Source organism: Orycteropus afer, unplaced genomic scaffold (genome assembly GCF_000298275.1).
Source record: "Orycteropus afer afer isolate SDZICR_OR568_19922 unplaced genomic scaffold, OryAfe1.0 scaffold00889, whole genome shotgun sequence".
NCBI classification, from domain to species: Eukaryota; Metazoa; Chordata; class Mammalia; order Tubulidentata; family Orycteropodidae; genus Orycteropus; species Orycteropus afer.
The window spans coordinates 177,016-193,808 of NW_006922476.1; the positions used below are offsets into that span (position 1 = coordinate 177,016).

At 41.8% G+C, this 16,793-nt stretch overlaps 1 protein-coding gene and 1 pseudogene across 1 annotated transcript in view; both read right to left on the reverse strand.

Moving 5' to 3' along the window:
* GATB (glutamyl-tRNA amidotransferase subunit B) overlaps positions 1–11,582 on the reverse strand; it is a 126,326-nt gene extending 114,744 nt beyond the window's left edge. Inside the window, exons 1-2 of the mRNA XM_007958239.2 lie at positions 11,407–11,582; positions 7,240–7,390 (exon numbers count right to left, since the gene is read on the reverse strand). Of these exons, the coding sequence (XP_007956430.1) occupies positions 7,240–7,390; positions 11,407–11,582 (327 nt within the window). The remainder of the gene's footprint in view (positions 1–7,239; positions 7,391–11,406) is intronic.
* LOC103212235 lies at positions 6,646–7,001 on the reverse strand (annotated as a pseudogene).
* Positions 11,583–16,793: the final 5,211 nt, after the last annotated feature.

Consider the following 16,793-nt stretch of genomic DNA (forward strand, 5'->3'; position numbering starts at 1 on the left):
AGAACATTGTTTTGTGCCACTCCCAACAGAAATACTCCAGGTGGACACCTTCAGCAATCAGGAGCTCCTCAGTTGCTCATAGCAAATCCCACCTTGGAGTTTACAAAGACTTATGGGTTGAAAAGCCACACAAAGTAATTTACTATACCACAGTCATCATCTCACCCCTGGACCTGAGACAGCAGCCGGTCACCTGACCCCCTGATTTGGGTTCCCCAGCCACTGCAACCACATGAGTTGGGGGAATCCTCCAGACCTACCAACAGAATTGTGACTTGCCAGCCTGCCAGTCTCCACCACATGAACCGTTTCCTTAGGAGTCATGAGTTCTGTTAGACATTATAGTAAAATACAGAACCTAAGACAGGAGGGAGAGTACTGAGGGGAGGAGGAGGAGTTTATGTCAGAAATGATGGAGTAGCACAGCAGTTTGGTAAAGTTGGACATTTGGGACATCTTTAACCTCTGCCTCATAGGGACCAGCCTCATGCTGATCATTCGAAAAGAAATTATTCAATCAAGATGTTTCAACAAATAGATGCAGCACTAGAAGTGCTCATTCATCTATGCCAAGAAATGCAGAAGACAGCTACCTGGCCAACTGACTAGAAGAGATCCATAACTGTACCCATTCCAAAGAAGGATGATCCAACAGAATGGAAATTATTGAACAATATCGTTAATATCACATGTAAGTAAAATTTTGCTGAAGATAATTTGAAAATGGTTGCAGCAATATATTGACAGGGAACTGTCAGAAATTCAAGCCAGACTGAGAAGAGGGCACTGGTGCTGTCAGATGGATCTTGGTTGAAAGCAAAGAACATGAGAAAGATGCTTATCTGTGTTTTATCGACTATGCAAAGGTATTCGACTATGTGGATCATAACAAATTATGGATAACATTATGAAGAACAGGAATTCCAGCACAATTAATTGTGTCCATGAGGAATCTTTACATAGACCAAGAGGCAGTTGTTCAAACAGAACAAGAGGATGCTGACTAGTTTAAAATCAGGAAAGGTATATGTCAGAGTTGTATCCTTTCCCCATACTTACTCAATATGTATGCTGAGTAAATACTCTGTGAAGACAGAATCTGAAAAAGAATGTGGCATCAGGATTGAAGGAAGACTCATTAATACCTGCAATATGCAGAGGACACAATCTTGCTTGCTGAAAGTGAAGATGACTTAAAGCACATACTGGTGATGATCAAAGACTACAGCTTCAGTATGGATTACTTCAACATAAAGAAAACAAATATCCTCACAACTGGACTAGTAAGCAACATTATGATAAATGGAGAAAATACTGAAGTTGTTAGGGATTTCATTTTACTTGAATCCACAATCAACACCCACGGAAGCAGGGGTCAAGAAATCAGATGACATATTGCACTGGGCAAATCTGCTGCAAAAAACCTCTAAAGTGTTAAAGAGCAAAGATGTCATTTTGAAAATTAAGGTCCTCCTGACCCAAGCCATGGTATTTTCAAAAGCCTCGTCTGCATGTGAAAGTTGGACAATGAATAAGGAAGATAGAAGAACTGATGCGTTTGAGTTGTGGTTTTGATTTAGAATCTTGAAAATAACATGGACTGCCAGAAGAACAAACAAATCTGTATTGGAAAAAGTACAGCCACAATGTTCCCAGGAGTGAGTATGGCTGGACTTCGTCTCACCTATTTTGACCATACTGTCAGAAGGGATCAGTCCCTGGAGAAGGATATCACGCTTGGTAAAGTAGAGGGTCAGCAGAAAAGGGGAAGACCCTCAAGGAGATGCATTGGCACAGTGGCTGCAATGATGGGTTCAAGTGTAGCAAGGGCTATGAGGATGATGCAGGACCAGGCAGTATTTCATTCCGCTGTACTTAGGGCCACAATGAATCAGAGCCAACTGGAGGGCACCTAACAACAACAACATACCTGTGGATGTAATCCCATTTGGGATTTGTTATGTTAATGAGGCCCTATCAGTTTACCGTGTGTTTTAGGCCAATCATTTTATTATTATTATTATTTTAAGAGCTTGTTTTACATTCAACATAAAGCGTACATTTAGTTTCATTCCCCATTCACCATGTCCAACCCTAACCCAGTCTCCTTCCCTCCCTACCCTGTAACCCTCCCCCTGTGCCCCTCATATTTACGCACTCCTGTTTGTCCTGCATTTCGTCAATTTGAATGTTGGTCCTCTGGTGTCCCATGGTCTATTGCTCTAAGGGATATATTACCATAGAGGATGTGGGTGAGTCATCCTGGGTTGATTGGTCTGTGTGTACATCTTGTTAACTATTGGGCTGAGAGCCCGCCCCTGGGGGTGCATTTTATTCTAGGCGCAGAATGTATTTCAGGGCCATAGTATTGGGAGTCTCACCAGATTTCATCTGACCAGTAATTCTGGTCATTATTGAGTTTTTGGATTTTGTTCCACGTTTTCCCTCCCACTCTATCTAGGATCTTCAGATTTGATCCTTTCCTGAGTGGCTGGCATTGGGACCTGGGCACCATCTAGTTCTTCTGGTCTCGAGGGTCATTGTGTCCTATGGCTAACTGCTTCCAAATGCCCTTTTTTTGTGTGTTCTTCTTCATTTCCAATGCTAGGAGACCGTTAGCTGCATCTTACTTAGATGGCTGCTTGAAAGCTTTTAAGATCCCAATTGCTACTCACCAATGTAGGATGTGAAGCTTTTATGTATTTTGTTGTGCCAATTGAGTCTGGTGTCCCCCAGTACTATGGTCCTGAGACAACAGATCTATTGGCTCTCTCTCCCATAGTGTCTGGTTTTCTGTGAGGGATTACTGTGTGTCTGTCTTCTATTGTTTCTGTAAGGACTACAGGTTTTTTTTTGAGATACAGGCAGTCCCCAGATTACCAAAGAGTTCCATTCCTAAATCTGTCTTTAAGTCAAATTTGTAGGTAAGCCAAAACAGTTAGGTATGGTTCATATTTAATGTCAGTTAGTCAAATATTTGTTCTAGCATATAGTAGTATATCGTGTACCTCTCGGTGCATGAAAAACATTAAAGAAACACTTCTAGATATACTAAAACATCTTTAACATAATAATACAGTATTAATAACAATAATAATGTTTGATGGAGCTCACAAAGTATTGCCCATGTGTTATCATGAATCACTGTACATTCCTCAAATTTTTAATATAATAGGACTTAACAGGGGTTGGTTCGTAACTACGGGTTATACATAAATTGGGCATTCATAACCTGGGACCTGCCTGTATAAAGAACAGATCAGGTACAGAAAAATGCAGACACAGGGGAAGATCTACACTATCTGAAGATGACAGAGGCAGACCAGTTCACAAGCCAAGGAACTCCAAAGACACCCAGCTAGATAGCTGAGACAGGGATTTTCCTCAAAAGCCAACGGAGCCTTCCCCTAGAGGTAGTGCCCTGAATTCAGATTTCTAGCCTCCTAAACTGTGAAAAAATAAATTTCTGTTCATTAAAGCCACCACTTGTAGTATTTCTGTTAGAGAAGCAACTAAGAAACTAAGACAGTGACACTACATATACTTTGCAGGGATGGGAATCCTCCATGAAAAAGAACACAGTATGGAAAAATTTCCAAGACAGAGATGCTGCCTCAGTAGAACCAGTGCCCCAGGTATAACACGGAAGATGCTGCCCATAATCTTCTACTCTGGGAACAATGACATTAGGAAAGTACACCTCTGCCCCTGCAGGTCTGCCAGTGCTCAGTTTAATCACCTCTCACTTATACTAAAATGTTGGAGACTACAGAATTCATTCCTGACAATCCACTCCCCCAACTCTCATTCCCACAACCATCATATATATATATTCCCTTCAAGAATGGCCCAGGAAACCCCATACCTAGCAGACACTAGATCTATAGGCCCAGACCTATACTTGTGCTTTTTCTATCTATGGAGTCTAATCAAGGAAAGCAGCATATATCACATATGATATTACAATGTTAAGGTCAATAATGATATGTTTATTGAAAATTAAGAAGTGACTAATCATGGAGACAAAAGTCAACCACAAAAGTCAACAAGCTAAAAGCATTACTCATTTTCACTTAAACCCAGAGAACCACCGGGTCCAATGTACCCATTAGCAAGATTTTTAGCATCTATTTTTATATAAAGGAGCTCTGGTAGCATAGTGACTAAGGCACTTGCCTGCTAACCAGAAGGCTGGCAGTTCAAACCCCCCAGCCACTCCTCAGAAAGAAGGTTAGGCAATCTACTTCTGTAGTGATACCTCCTTGGAAACCCAAGGAGCGGTCACTATGAATCGGGTCCAACTTGATGGCAAACAACAACAATTTTTATGTATGTGGCTGAATTTTGGAGACAAGGATGGCAGGAATAATGTCAATATTGGGGTTAATAAATAGCCAATTACAGCCTATCCTCATTATTCACAATTCCATATTTGCAAATTTACTTACTCAGTATTCACTATAGGAACTCTGGTGGCGTAGTGCCTCAGGCATTTGACTGGTAACCAGAAGGCTGGCAGTTCAAACCCACCAGCCACTCCTCAGAAGGAAGATTAGGGAATCTACTTCTGTAGTGCTACCGCCTCGGAAACCCAAGGAGGGGTCACTATGAGTTGGATCCGACTCAACGGCAGTGAGTTTGGTTTTGGTTTTAGCATTCACTATGCTTTCACAGTCATTCACAGACATGCGCAGTACAGTGAAAAATCTGAGGTGTCTGCCATGCACGGTCCCATGTGAGATAGAACAAGGCAATGGTCTGCTTTCTTGTCTCAAATGTCCACCTCACAGTCTATTCAATGCCATGGTTTTCACATTTTTGTTGTTACATTACCATTTAAAATGGTTCCCAAGCACAAAGCCAACATGCTACACAACAGTGTTCCTAAGTGCAGGAAGACTGTGATAACCCCTATGGAAAAAAGGTATACATTAAATAAGATTTGTTCAAGTGTGAGTTATAATGCTATTGGCCGTGACTTCAATGTTAATGAATCAAGCATATATATCAAATAAACTGCGTTTAAAGAGGAACACACATAAAACAATGTTATATATTGGACAGTTGATGAAAATTTTGGGATCAGAAGCTTGTAGAAACCTAACTCTATAGTTCCTCTACAAGCAATGGCTCAGTATTTGCAAATTCCATGTTCCTAGTCACTGGTAGCATAGTGCCTAAGGCACTTGACTGCTAACCAGAAGGCTGGCAGTTCAAACCCACCAGCCACTCCTTGGAAAGAAGATGGGGTAATCTACTTCCATAGTGATACTGCCTCAGAAACCCAAGGAGGGGTTGCTATGAGTCGGGTCTGACTTGATGGCACATAACAACAACAACAACAAGTGACTTTACAGAGTTTAACTACCCCAAATAACAAGAATTGAGTGCATATCTAATTTTAAACAAATGCTTCGTTTGGCTAGACTCCTCCTCCTCTTTTATTTATCTGCCCATTTAACTCCTACTCAGTTACTTAGAGACTTGGAAGGAAGACTTGGCAATCTAATTCCAGAGAGATACCACCTTGGAAACCCAAGGAGGGGTCACTATGAGTGGGAATCAACTCAATGGCATTGAATTTGGGTTTTTTTTTTTTTTTTTAAAGTTACTCAGCTAGTTCAAACTCTATCTCCTCCAGCAAAGCATCCTTAGCCATCCACAGTTTCCACTCCAATTTCCCACAATGTTCCTTCCCTCTACAGAATTAAAAGTCCTTCCTGTAGGTTTCAAAACCATCCTAAGCATATTAACTTCACAGGAGTAAGCACACTGTACTGTATTTGTTCATAAGACTTATCATCCTCACTAGTCTGTGACTTATTCAAAGGCAAGGAACTTCATTCATTTTTATGTTCTAGGTTATACCGGCTTGAATAATTTGCTTTAGAAGGATGAGCACAAGGCTGTTCCCTATGATGTGAAAGTTAAAGATGTCCCAAATGTCCAAGTTCTTCAAACTGCTGTACCACATTCCAACATCTTTAACATCAATTCCTCTTCCTCCCCTCAGTATTCTCCCTCGAATCTTAGGGTTCTGTATTTCACTGTAACATCTCACAAAACTCACAAACTGCCAAGGAAATGGCTCATGCAGTGGTGGAACCTGGCAAGTCCCAAATCCATAGGTCAGGCATCAGTCTGGAGAATTCTCCTCACCCACATGGTTGCAGGAGCTGATGAAACTCAAACTGGCAGGTCCAACAACTGGCTACTGTCTCAAGTCCCAAGAACTGGGGGGAGATATTGACAAACCAAATGCAGGATCCAAAGCAAGAGGGCAACTTTGCCATAACATTCACCCTCAAGGAAACTAAAGGGGGTGACTTGAGTTACACCCTCCAGCAAGGCAGGGCTCAAGATACATCCCACCCTAATTCTGCCTCATCAATGCAACAGACAACTCACTCCAAAATGGGACCATAACCACAGGCACAGAGGCTAGGATTTATAATATATCACAAAATGGAAGACTAAGGCTAGAGGCTAGAAGGGCCATATTATGCAATTCACTGCACCACAATAGCAGTGTCTGGTATTTAGTAGGTACTCTAAAATGTTTGTGAAACAAGTGAAAAAAAAGTATGAATTAATGGATGACCTTTCTTCCTCCCAGACGGTTTGTATTTTAGGGATGTGAGATGCTCAGGCCTTGACTACATATTTCCACAGCAGGTACAGCTGCTCCTTCCACTGCAGCTTCTTGGTCTTCAGATTCTCCTCATGCTTGTTGAACCTGTGGCACATGGCACTCATTTTCTTAGGCTACGGATCCAGGGGTTTGTACTTCTTGCCCTGAGGTTTTCCTTGTGAATCTGGTCAATAACGGTGAGAACTTGGGCAATGGATTTACAGACAAGTTGGATTTTGGACAGCTTGGATGCCACACCACCTGTCACTCTAGTGATGCCCAGCAGGGACAGTTCCACCTTCAGATTGTCCAGCTGTTTCAGCAGCTCTTCCTTCTTGCTGCGCAGGTCCTGAGCCTTAATCTTGGCCATGGCTGACTGCTAGAACACTGCTGCCACTGCCTGCCTGACCAAGGACGAGAACTTAATGGATGACTTTTAGACTTAGAATTACAGAGACAGGTCTTTAGAAATGTAGACTATCCCACTACATCCAAAATTCCCTAAAGAAGTACTTCTTAAGGATTATTAACACAAGAAAATCATTATCTGTGTTCAAGCAAATACAGACATTTTATTAATGAAAACAGGATTAAATAAAAAGCCTTACCGGCAAAGTTCCAGGCAGAGATGCATCAAAAAAAGAAACCAAAGAATTTGGAGGTGCTGCAAAGTGGACGTGAGACCCAGAGAAGAGTTTAGAGTTGGAAGAAATCTGTACATGAATTTCCAAACCTACCACAGCTGCCCATTCATGTTCACTAAGGAGAAAGAAAGATACATGGTTGGTTAAGTAGTAGTTATGAATGACTTTCTATAAGCCTAAAGACCATCTATTAATTTCCTACTTGTGTTTTTAACTTATTAAAATTTTATAACCTTACTTTTAAAAATGTATTCTATTTTACTGGTGATTAAATAAAAAACAATTAATGAACACCTTGCAACAAGACTAGCAAAATAAAATAAATTTCTAACTTGGTGTTAGGAGAGTTCATATTACAAACAGAAAGGTGATATGAAAATGTAACAGTTTGGCATCTTAAAACAATTCAGAAATGGGTATCAGGTGATAGGTGCTCAGCCGACTTCAGTAAAAAGTAGCATTTTCTAAATTACCTGTCCCTTACCAATTAACTACTTGGTAAATGAAGAAAGAACTCCGTTGTTAAAAAACAATTGCCTGCTAACCAAAAGGTTGGCAGTTCGAACCCACCAGCTGCTCTACAGGAGAAAGATGAGGCAGTTTGCTTCTGGAAAGATTTACAGGCTTAGAAATCCTATGGGGCAGTTCTACCCTGCCCTATAGGGTTGCTATGAAAAAAATAAAAGCCAAACTCACTGCCATTTAATAAGTTCAACTCCTTAGGTTTCCAAGGCAGTATCTCCATGGTAGTGTATTGCCTGACCATCCTTCTGAGGAGTGGCTGGTGGGTTTGAACCACCAACCTTCTGGTTAGCAGTCAAATGCCTTAGGCACTACACTACACCATCAGAGCTCCCAGGGTTGCTATGAGTCAGAATCAATTCAATAGCAGTGGGTGGGTAAGTGAACCAAACTGATGCTGTGAGCATTATTCAAAAGTAACATAAACATCAAGATTTTACATTTAGAGGAATAATGGTAAAGAAATAACTTCAGCTCTCATTATTAAAAAAAAGGAAATTCTCTATCATGCTATGAGTACATTTTATAACAACAGCTTGCAAATACAATTACTGAATGACTCAGATATAATACAAAATCAAAAAACCAAACTCACTACTATCGAGTCATATCTAACTCATAGCAACCCCTCCTTGGGTTTCTGAGGAGGTATCACTATGGAAGTAGATTGCCCAATCTTTCTTCCAGGAGTGGCTGGTAGGTTCAAACCACCAGCCCTCTGGTTAGCAGTCAAATGCTTTAGGCACGACGTCACCAGAGCTCCTCGGATATACTATACCACTACAAAATGATATTCTTCCTGAGAGTTATATGCCTAGAAAAAAGCATTAAAACATGGGATGTGGTGCTTTTTTAGTCCTCAAAATAATTTTCAATTCATAAGATCTAATTTCAAGGAGTTCTGGAGGTACAGTGGTTAAGGCACTTGGCTACTAAGCAAAAGGTCAGTGGTTCGAACATTAAACATGGGATGTGGTGCTTTCTTAGTCCTCAAAGTAATTTTCAATTCCTGATGGCAAACAACAACAACAACAACAACAAGATCTAATTTCAAGGAGTTCTAGTGGTATAGTGGTTAAGGCAGTTGACTACTAAGCAAAAGGTCAGTGGTTTGAACCCACTAGCCACTCCATGGAAGATGAGACTGTCTGCTTCTATCAAGATTTACAGCTTTGGAAACCCAAAGGGGATCACTATGAGTCACAACTGACTTGATGGCAGTGAGTTTGGTTTTTGGAAGATCTAATTTCAGGTTCCTATGTGTTTGTTCTGGTTTGACTGCCATCAAATCTTAGCCAACCCACTGCTGTCAAGTCAATTCCTACTCATAGCAACCCTACAGGACAAAAAATTGCCCCCATGGTTTGCAAGGCTGTAGCTCTGGTAGTGTAGTGCCTAAGGCACTTGACTGCTAATCAGAAGGCTGGTGGTTCAAACCCACCAGCCACTCCTCGGAAGGAAGATGACACTTCCGTAGTGATACTACCTCGGAAACCCAAGTAGGGGTCGCTATGAGTCAAGTCTGACTCAAAGGCACATAACAACAACAAATCTTCATAGAAGCTGATTGCCACATCTTTCTCCCATGGAGCAGCTGCGAGATTTGAACAACAGACCTATCACTTAGCATCCAACCACTTAATCCTTGTGCCAGCAGGTCTCTTTTATCAAATCTAAGGAGCTGCTGAATGCTACAATAATCTCTTTTATCTGGCCACTTCTACTCTGTTGAGTCCACACCATTCATTCCATACACAGGTCTCGTTAGGTTGTTGTAAGTGTGCTTATTCTCTCTGGAACTCATGTATGCTGAGTGATCCCCAGATTATTCACACACACTATTTTTGTCTATCCCTTCCATGTTCTTCTCACAAGCAACATTCTGTACTATCTAGACTTTTGTTTACATCTATTGAGTTTTGTTCTAATCATTTCAACACATGAGACTCTACATGTATAAAGTACTGCAAAAAGGTGAATTCCTTCTTTTTCTGATGTGGAAAATCTTTAACTGAGGGGAAGTAAACTAAGAGTTCATCAGAAATTCTGCATTGACTGAAGCTATTACTGAAGTATTTTCACACAGTTGCACTGCATGAGAGAAAATGTATTCTCCATTCACAGTGAGATGATCTAATTTATGAAAACCAGAACCAAAACACCAAACTCACTGCCATCAAGTCGGATCCGACTGATAGTGACCCCTCCTTGGTTTTCTGAGGTGGTATCACTATGGAAGTAGATTGCCCAATAGAAACCAAATGCTTCAGACATTTCCCCTAATTATCTCAAAGGATAAACAATATGTTAGAAACGTGTCTTACGTTTCCGTACTTAAAACATTTGTCTTATATAGTGAAGCATAAACAGTTGTTCAGAGGATACCTAGCAAAACAAGCAAAAGCTTCTACCTAAGAGGGAAAAATCTCTTCCATTTGAATCGACTTGACAGCAGTTTGTTTGTTTGGGAGTTTATTCAGAGCTTAATAGAGGCCTAGTGGCCCAGTGCTTAAAACACTCAGGTGCCAAACGACAGTTCTGGCAAACATCCACTCCTCTGGAGAAAAATGTAGTAGTCTGCTTCTGTAAAGATTACTAAAAAACCAAACCAAATTGTTATTGATTCCGACTCATAGTAACCCCCTTTGAGTTTCTGAGGTGGTAAATCTTTATGGAAGTAGATTGTCCAGTCTTCCTTGCCCCAGAGTGGCTGGAGAGTTAGCAGTCTGGTTAGTAGTCAAATGCCTTAGGCACTACACCACCAGCTTGGAAATCCTATGTGGGCACTTGTACTCTGTCCTGAAGGATCAATGAGTCGGAATATATGCAACTGGGCTTCAGTTTTGCTTTTACACCCAGAACTGATACTTAAATGTTCCCTTTCTATTTTTACAACATTGATAGCCCATGTTGTTGTTGGTGGTGTTATGTGCCGTGGAGTCGGAACCGACTCAAAGCGACCCCTCCTTGGGTTTCCGAGGCAGTATCACCACGGAAGTAGATTGCCCAACCTTCCTTCCGAGGAGTGGCTGGTGGATTTGAACCGCCAGCCTTCTGGTTAGCAGTCAAGTAGCACAAAATAATGTCAGCTAAATAGGATGTTCTGGTAGTGTAGTGCCTAAGGCACTTAAATGCTAACCAGAAGGTTGGCGGTTCAAACCCCCCCAGCCACTCCCCGGAAGGAAGATGGGGCAATCTACTTTCGTAGTGAACCCAAAGAGGGGTCACTATGAGCCGGGTCTGACTCCACGGCACATAACAACAAATAGGATGCATCTTCAAGTGTTACCGACCCTGTTGCTAATAGTAAGGTGACTGAATCTACTCTTCTATCTGTGCAGCCTTGTATTCACTAAACCACTTGCAATTTTACATCGCACAGTCCTCTGATATGGTGGTCGATATGAAAACAGCGATTTGTATGTGTGGGCGGGGCTAACAGAGGACCTGTTTTGTGTTTTCTTCTACATTTCAAGGCTCCAATATATAGCCTAATCCCTTCCCGCTCACCGCAACTATAGACAAGCTCGACTGTAGTGGCCACCATCTCCCCAGTCCCGCAATTTCACCACACTCTCAGCTGCGCCGTAATGGGATAAAACAGTGTACCCTTTCCTCGGCTTCTGGGCTGTGATTACTGGCTGCGGAGCCATTGAGTTCTGTCCTCTCCTGCCGCTGAGCGTGAAGCCATTCGGAGCCCATCTTCGGTGGCGAGAACCTCGGTCAACACAAGCTAAAGCCCAACATCTCCCAACACAACCCCAGCGAAGCATGGGCGCCGCCATTGCCTCGCCAGAATTTTAGTCAGGTGACACAGTCTCCTTCTGCCGGGAGGCTTCTTGGGAGGCGTAGTTCAGGAAACGTGCAAAATTATAAAAGTTCGGACCGGAAGACTACTGCTTCCGGCGATCATTGCGATTCGAAAGTGGCCGGAACCTTGTTGGGGAGGGCCTGGAAGGAGAACGGGGGGAGAGGATAGGGCGGTTTGTGTGACACTTCCTGCCGGGTGATTGGCTGTGAGCATGTGTGTGAGTTTTGAATGTAAGCGCTTGGTGCTTAAGATCCGATGCTGAGGAGCCTGGCCGGGTTTTCCTAGTTAACTTTGTGATATAAATGCTCTTCACATCTCCGTGAAGACTTCTGGATCGTCAAACCCACACAATTACTTTCTCGGTCAGCTCCAAGCATCTTTGGGCATTAGTTAATATTTATTTGCGTACTTTATATACGCCAGGCACAGTACTAAAGCACTGGAGAGACAGGATTGAGCAGGACAGTTATGGCCCATAGGGTCAGGACCTTACTTTCTACGGAAAGGAGACGTACCAAAAAAAAAAAAAAAAAGAAGAAGAAGAAGGTAACAATAAAGTAATTCTTTAAAGGTAACTAATACCACATTTGGGAGCTCTGGTAGCATAATGGCTAAGACACTTGCCTGCTAACCAGACGGCTGGCGGTTCAAACCCACCAGCCACTCCTCGGAAGGAAGGTTGGGCAATCCTACTTCCGTAGTGATACTGCCGGGGAAACCCAAGGAGGGGTCGCTATGAGTCAGGTTTGACTCCACGGCACATAACAACAACAAAATACCACATTTAACCAGGGGTGCCTGGAGACAAGGAGACCTGAAAAGAATCTTTAGGTGCAGTTTTCTTACTGTCCTTTTTGTTCTTACCAGTATCTAAACTACTGGTTCTCCTCGGAAGGAAGATGGGGCAATCCTACTTCCGCCGGGGAAACCCAAGGAGGGGTCGCTATGAGTCGGGTCAGACTCGACGGCACATAACAACAACAACAACAACAAACTACTGGTTAGGTGTGAGGAATCCTTCCTTCACAGCTGATAACTATCATTCCAGCCAACTTATTTTCCTGCTTCAAAACTCATATTTCCTATTGACATTCTCATGAATTTCTTATTTTTTAAAACACAATCCAAAATGGCTATCCAACCATTCTCTATTAGATGATGCTATTTTAATTTTCCAGGCAGTCCTTATGACTATCTGATGTTTGTCTTCTGTCTTCATAAGCTCTGTTAGAATGGGGACCTGGTATGTCTAATTTAATAAAGTATTCCCAGAGCACAAAGTAAACCTCTAGAAAATACTAGTTGAATGAAATAGCTCATTGTGGAGAATGCATTTGACCAAGGATGGAATGGAACATCTAAGGAACAGCAGAAGGTTAGCAGAGAGATGATGAATTGGAGGTGTTGGAGGCAAAGAGAAATAGATCAATTTGAGCAGATTTAGGGAGTAAGGTTGAAAGACTTGGTGATGAATATGGTGGTGAGAGACTAGCAGGGTCAACTGGATTTCTGGCTTGCACAACTAGATGGGTGATGGAGTTATTCACTGAAATAAGGAAACTATAGCAGGGCCAGGTTTGCAGGTTTGCCTTGGAGACATCCAAAAAGAAAAGTCAAGTAGGCATCATTGATGCTGAGAGCTGCCTATGGAGCAGAGGAAAAAGCTGCATACTCTCTATACTTCACACTAATTGGTTTTTAGGTCTTGATAAATAACCTACTGATTAACCAATGGTTCATTTCCATTAATACTCCTGTGCAGTTATACTATACCATGTAATCCCTCTAAATACAAGGAAGCAAGTTTTAGCTGCTCAAAATTGTCATTATTTACTTTTTTCTCTCTTTTCTCCTTTTTCATCCACTCTCACTGATCCAAATCATTACAGCAGAACTATTTTCACATGACCAAGAGTAAAAATAAGAGAAATGACAGAGGATGGAAAGCACATGTGAAGATGTTCCAAAATTTCTCTCTAATTATTGGCCTTCATACCACGTTCAGATCATTCTTTAGACCCTTCATGAATTTTTCTCCTCTGAGTTTCTGTTTTTACCACCTTTACTCTAGTTAAGCCTGCTTTCTTTTCCTCATTTAACTCTTCAGGTTGTTCTGGCCCAACTGAGCATCAGGAGAATTGTCTCTGAGCAGAGCATGTTTCTGCTGTCGATAAGACTATGGAAGAGAGGAGAATCCTGTACATCAGAAGTGAGCCAGGGTACCCTGTAGCCAAAAGGAGAGGGAGGCCCTTGTTACCTAATCACTGGTAATCAGCTGGAGGTGGTGTGAGAACCAGTGTGAGAGAGAGCAGCACACCTAAGGAAAGTCCTAATTTATGGGCAAAATGCACTATAATGGAAACTCATCTTCATTTATGAAGAATATTATACAGTGACAGGATACCATTCAAAAGCCCCCACCCCACCACTAGAGGGAGAGAAAATCCTGTGCTTGTCAGTATATTTGATTCCTTTGACAAATGGAAGCTTTCCAATTCAATGCATCTTACATCTAATCATGGCTCTTTCAAAATCCCACAAGAGCTAATGGTGGAAATAGAGGCTTGTCATGTATTTCCCTGATTCTCCCTTCTCTGAAGATTATCTGTCATTCCCGGAAATGCCGGTTGGTTTCCTTCTGCTTGGTCTGGTGCTCATGAGTACAATGTTTTCCAAGCTCCCCCTCCTGCCTTGCTCCTTAGCTAGTTAGGTGTGCCACCTGAACCTCCTTCCATGAGACCCTTCTCACTTTCCTCCTGCATGCCAAATCTGATATCTGTCAAAACTCTTACAGACAGCTCTCTAGCTGAGAGAGCTATTTTGGTTCCACCGAAAAGGTGGCTGTCATCTGGATGACACAGAGATTTTCATTTTCAAGAAGCTCAGGAGGTAGTAGAACAGGGTTTCTAGCAAAAACATTTTCTTAGGGAGAGTTTCTCAGCTCTTATTATATCCACATATTCACCCAGTACAAACAGATTTAGAATAAGTATCTTTTTAAAATGTAGAAGCCAGAGAAGAATTTTGGTTGTTACTTACAAATGGCAATAGTTTGGAAGTATGTCTAAAATAACATGCTTGGTTTTGTTAATATTCTTCAGAGACTCTTCAAATGTTATAGTTGGGACTGACTAGCTTACTTTTATCAAAATCCCCAGATAGGTAGATAAATACAATGATTTCAAAACAAACTCATTTTTCCCCAAAATCTAAGTTGTGTTTCACTCCCTTTCTCACCCTTTGACTGCTTTAGGGTAGAAGAACGATTAAGAGATACACGGTGTTGTAGGAATTGTAACTTCTTCAGTAACCTGGGTACAATTTGAGAGAATAATACAAGTAGTTCTAAGCTTCCATTTAAAACAAAAAATGCAGAACATAAGTGAAGCCATTAAGATTTCAAGTAAAATTAAAAGGTAGTTTCCACTATTCATTTGCATGGTGAATCATGGAATGTATCTGAAAAATCTATTTGTCCACAATTTTGAATATTAAAATTGTGTTGACTAACCCATTCTTGGCTTACCTACTATTGTCCTGTGGAAACAAAGCCAATACTTTGATAAAGTTTAGTAGACTAATAAAAAAGAGTGCTAGTGGCTCAATGGTTCAGCACTCAAGCTGCTAATGGAAAGGTCAGCAGTTGGAACCCACTAGCCACTCCACAGGAGAAAAATCTTCCATAAAGATTACAGCCTTGACACTGTTTACAATAGCCAAAAGGTGGAAACAACCTAGGTGTCCATCAACTGAAGAATGAATAACCAAACTATGGTACATAGACACAATGGAATACTATAGAATGGAATAACGTAGAATCTCCAAAACACCGCATAACGTAGATGAACTTGGAGGATATTATGCTGAGTGAAATAAGTCAATCATAGAAGGATAAATATTGTATTAGTCCATTATTGTAAAAAGTCAAGGAAAGGTTTACATATGGAAGGAAACTTTCTTTGTTAGTTACCAGGGGTGGAAGGGGAGGGAAGGGAATACTGTTAGATAGGTAGAGACAAGTATTGATTTGGGTGAAGAGAAGGGCAGTGTACCAAATGTGAGTGATCAATGTGGTGGCACTGAGGAAGAGGAAGGCATAGAGAGGTACATGGGAGGTACAGACAACAAAGATGAACCCTTTTGCACATACAGTACTGCGTTGTCAGTGAAGGCAAACATGGGTATATGGGTGGATGGATGAGTGGACAGGCTGAACTATTAGGTATGTCTGTGCAGGGAGGAGTGTGCTGAAGACCACATATAGGGCTGGCAGACAGTGTTTCTACAAGTGTATTGGTATGTTCTGTAAGAATTCCCAGGTGTATAGTAGAGCTGACGAGAGACAACGTTGTAGTCACTTCTTGGGCATAGCCAGCTACACAGAGAGACAAAGTAGTTGAACCAGTGGGCTCAGGACCATAGTTTCAGGGGTCATTAAGCTCACTACACAAAACATTGTTCCACTTCCTACTTTGGCAAGTAGCAACTGAGATCTAAAAGCTTTCAAGAAGCCATCTAGATACAGTGATGGGTCTCTCCTTGTCCAGAGCAAAGAAGAATGAAGAAAACCAAAGACTCATGGAAACAATTAGTCCAAGCGATGGGTACGCCATGCAATCCTCAGCCTGTATGATTATGAAACGAGAAGAACTAGATGGTGCCTGGCTACCACTGTCAACCACTCAGAGATCTATGTAGGAGATCCTGGATAGAGTGAGAGGACAATGAAGAACAAAACTCAAAGTCATTTGGAAAAAAAAAAGAAAAGGGGACCTGGTTGCTGGTCTGATAGAGCCTGGTGGAGCCATGAGACTATGGCCCCTAGCTGCCCTTCAGGTGTGGAGTTGAACCCACTCCTGTGGCTTCCAGCCAAACAAAAGACAGGCATATGAGCTGGACATTTACACTAGGTAGATGCACTCCTTGGAGAAAACAATCATGGGAGAACAGAAAGGCTATGTATGCATAGGGACATAGCTCAAGGGGCAGGAGTGCATGGAGGCAAGGACACAGGGAAGAGATAACTATGGGGAAGAAGTGGGAGGGGAGCTATTGCATTGTGGTAAATTGTAGTCAATGTCATGAGACAAAGCATAGTGGCTAAAGGCAATTGACTGCTAACCAGGGGGCTGGCGGTTCAAATCCACCAGCAACTCCTCGGAAGGAAGATGGGGCAATCTACTTC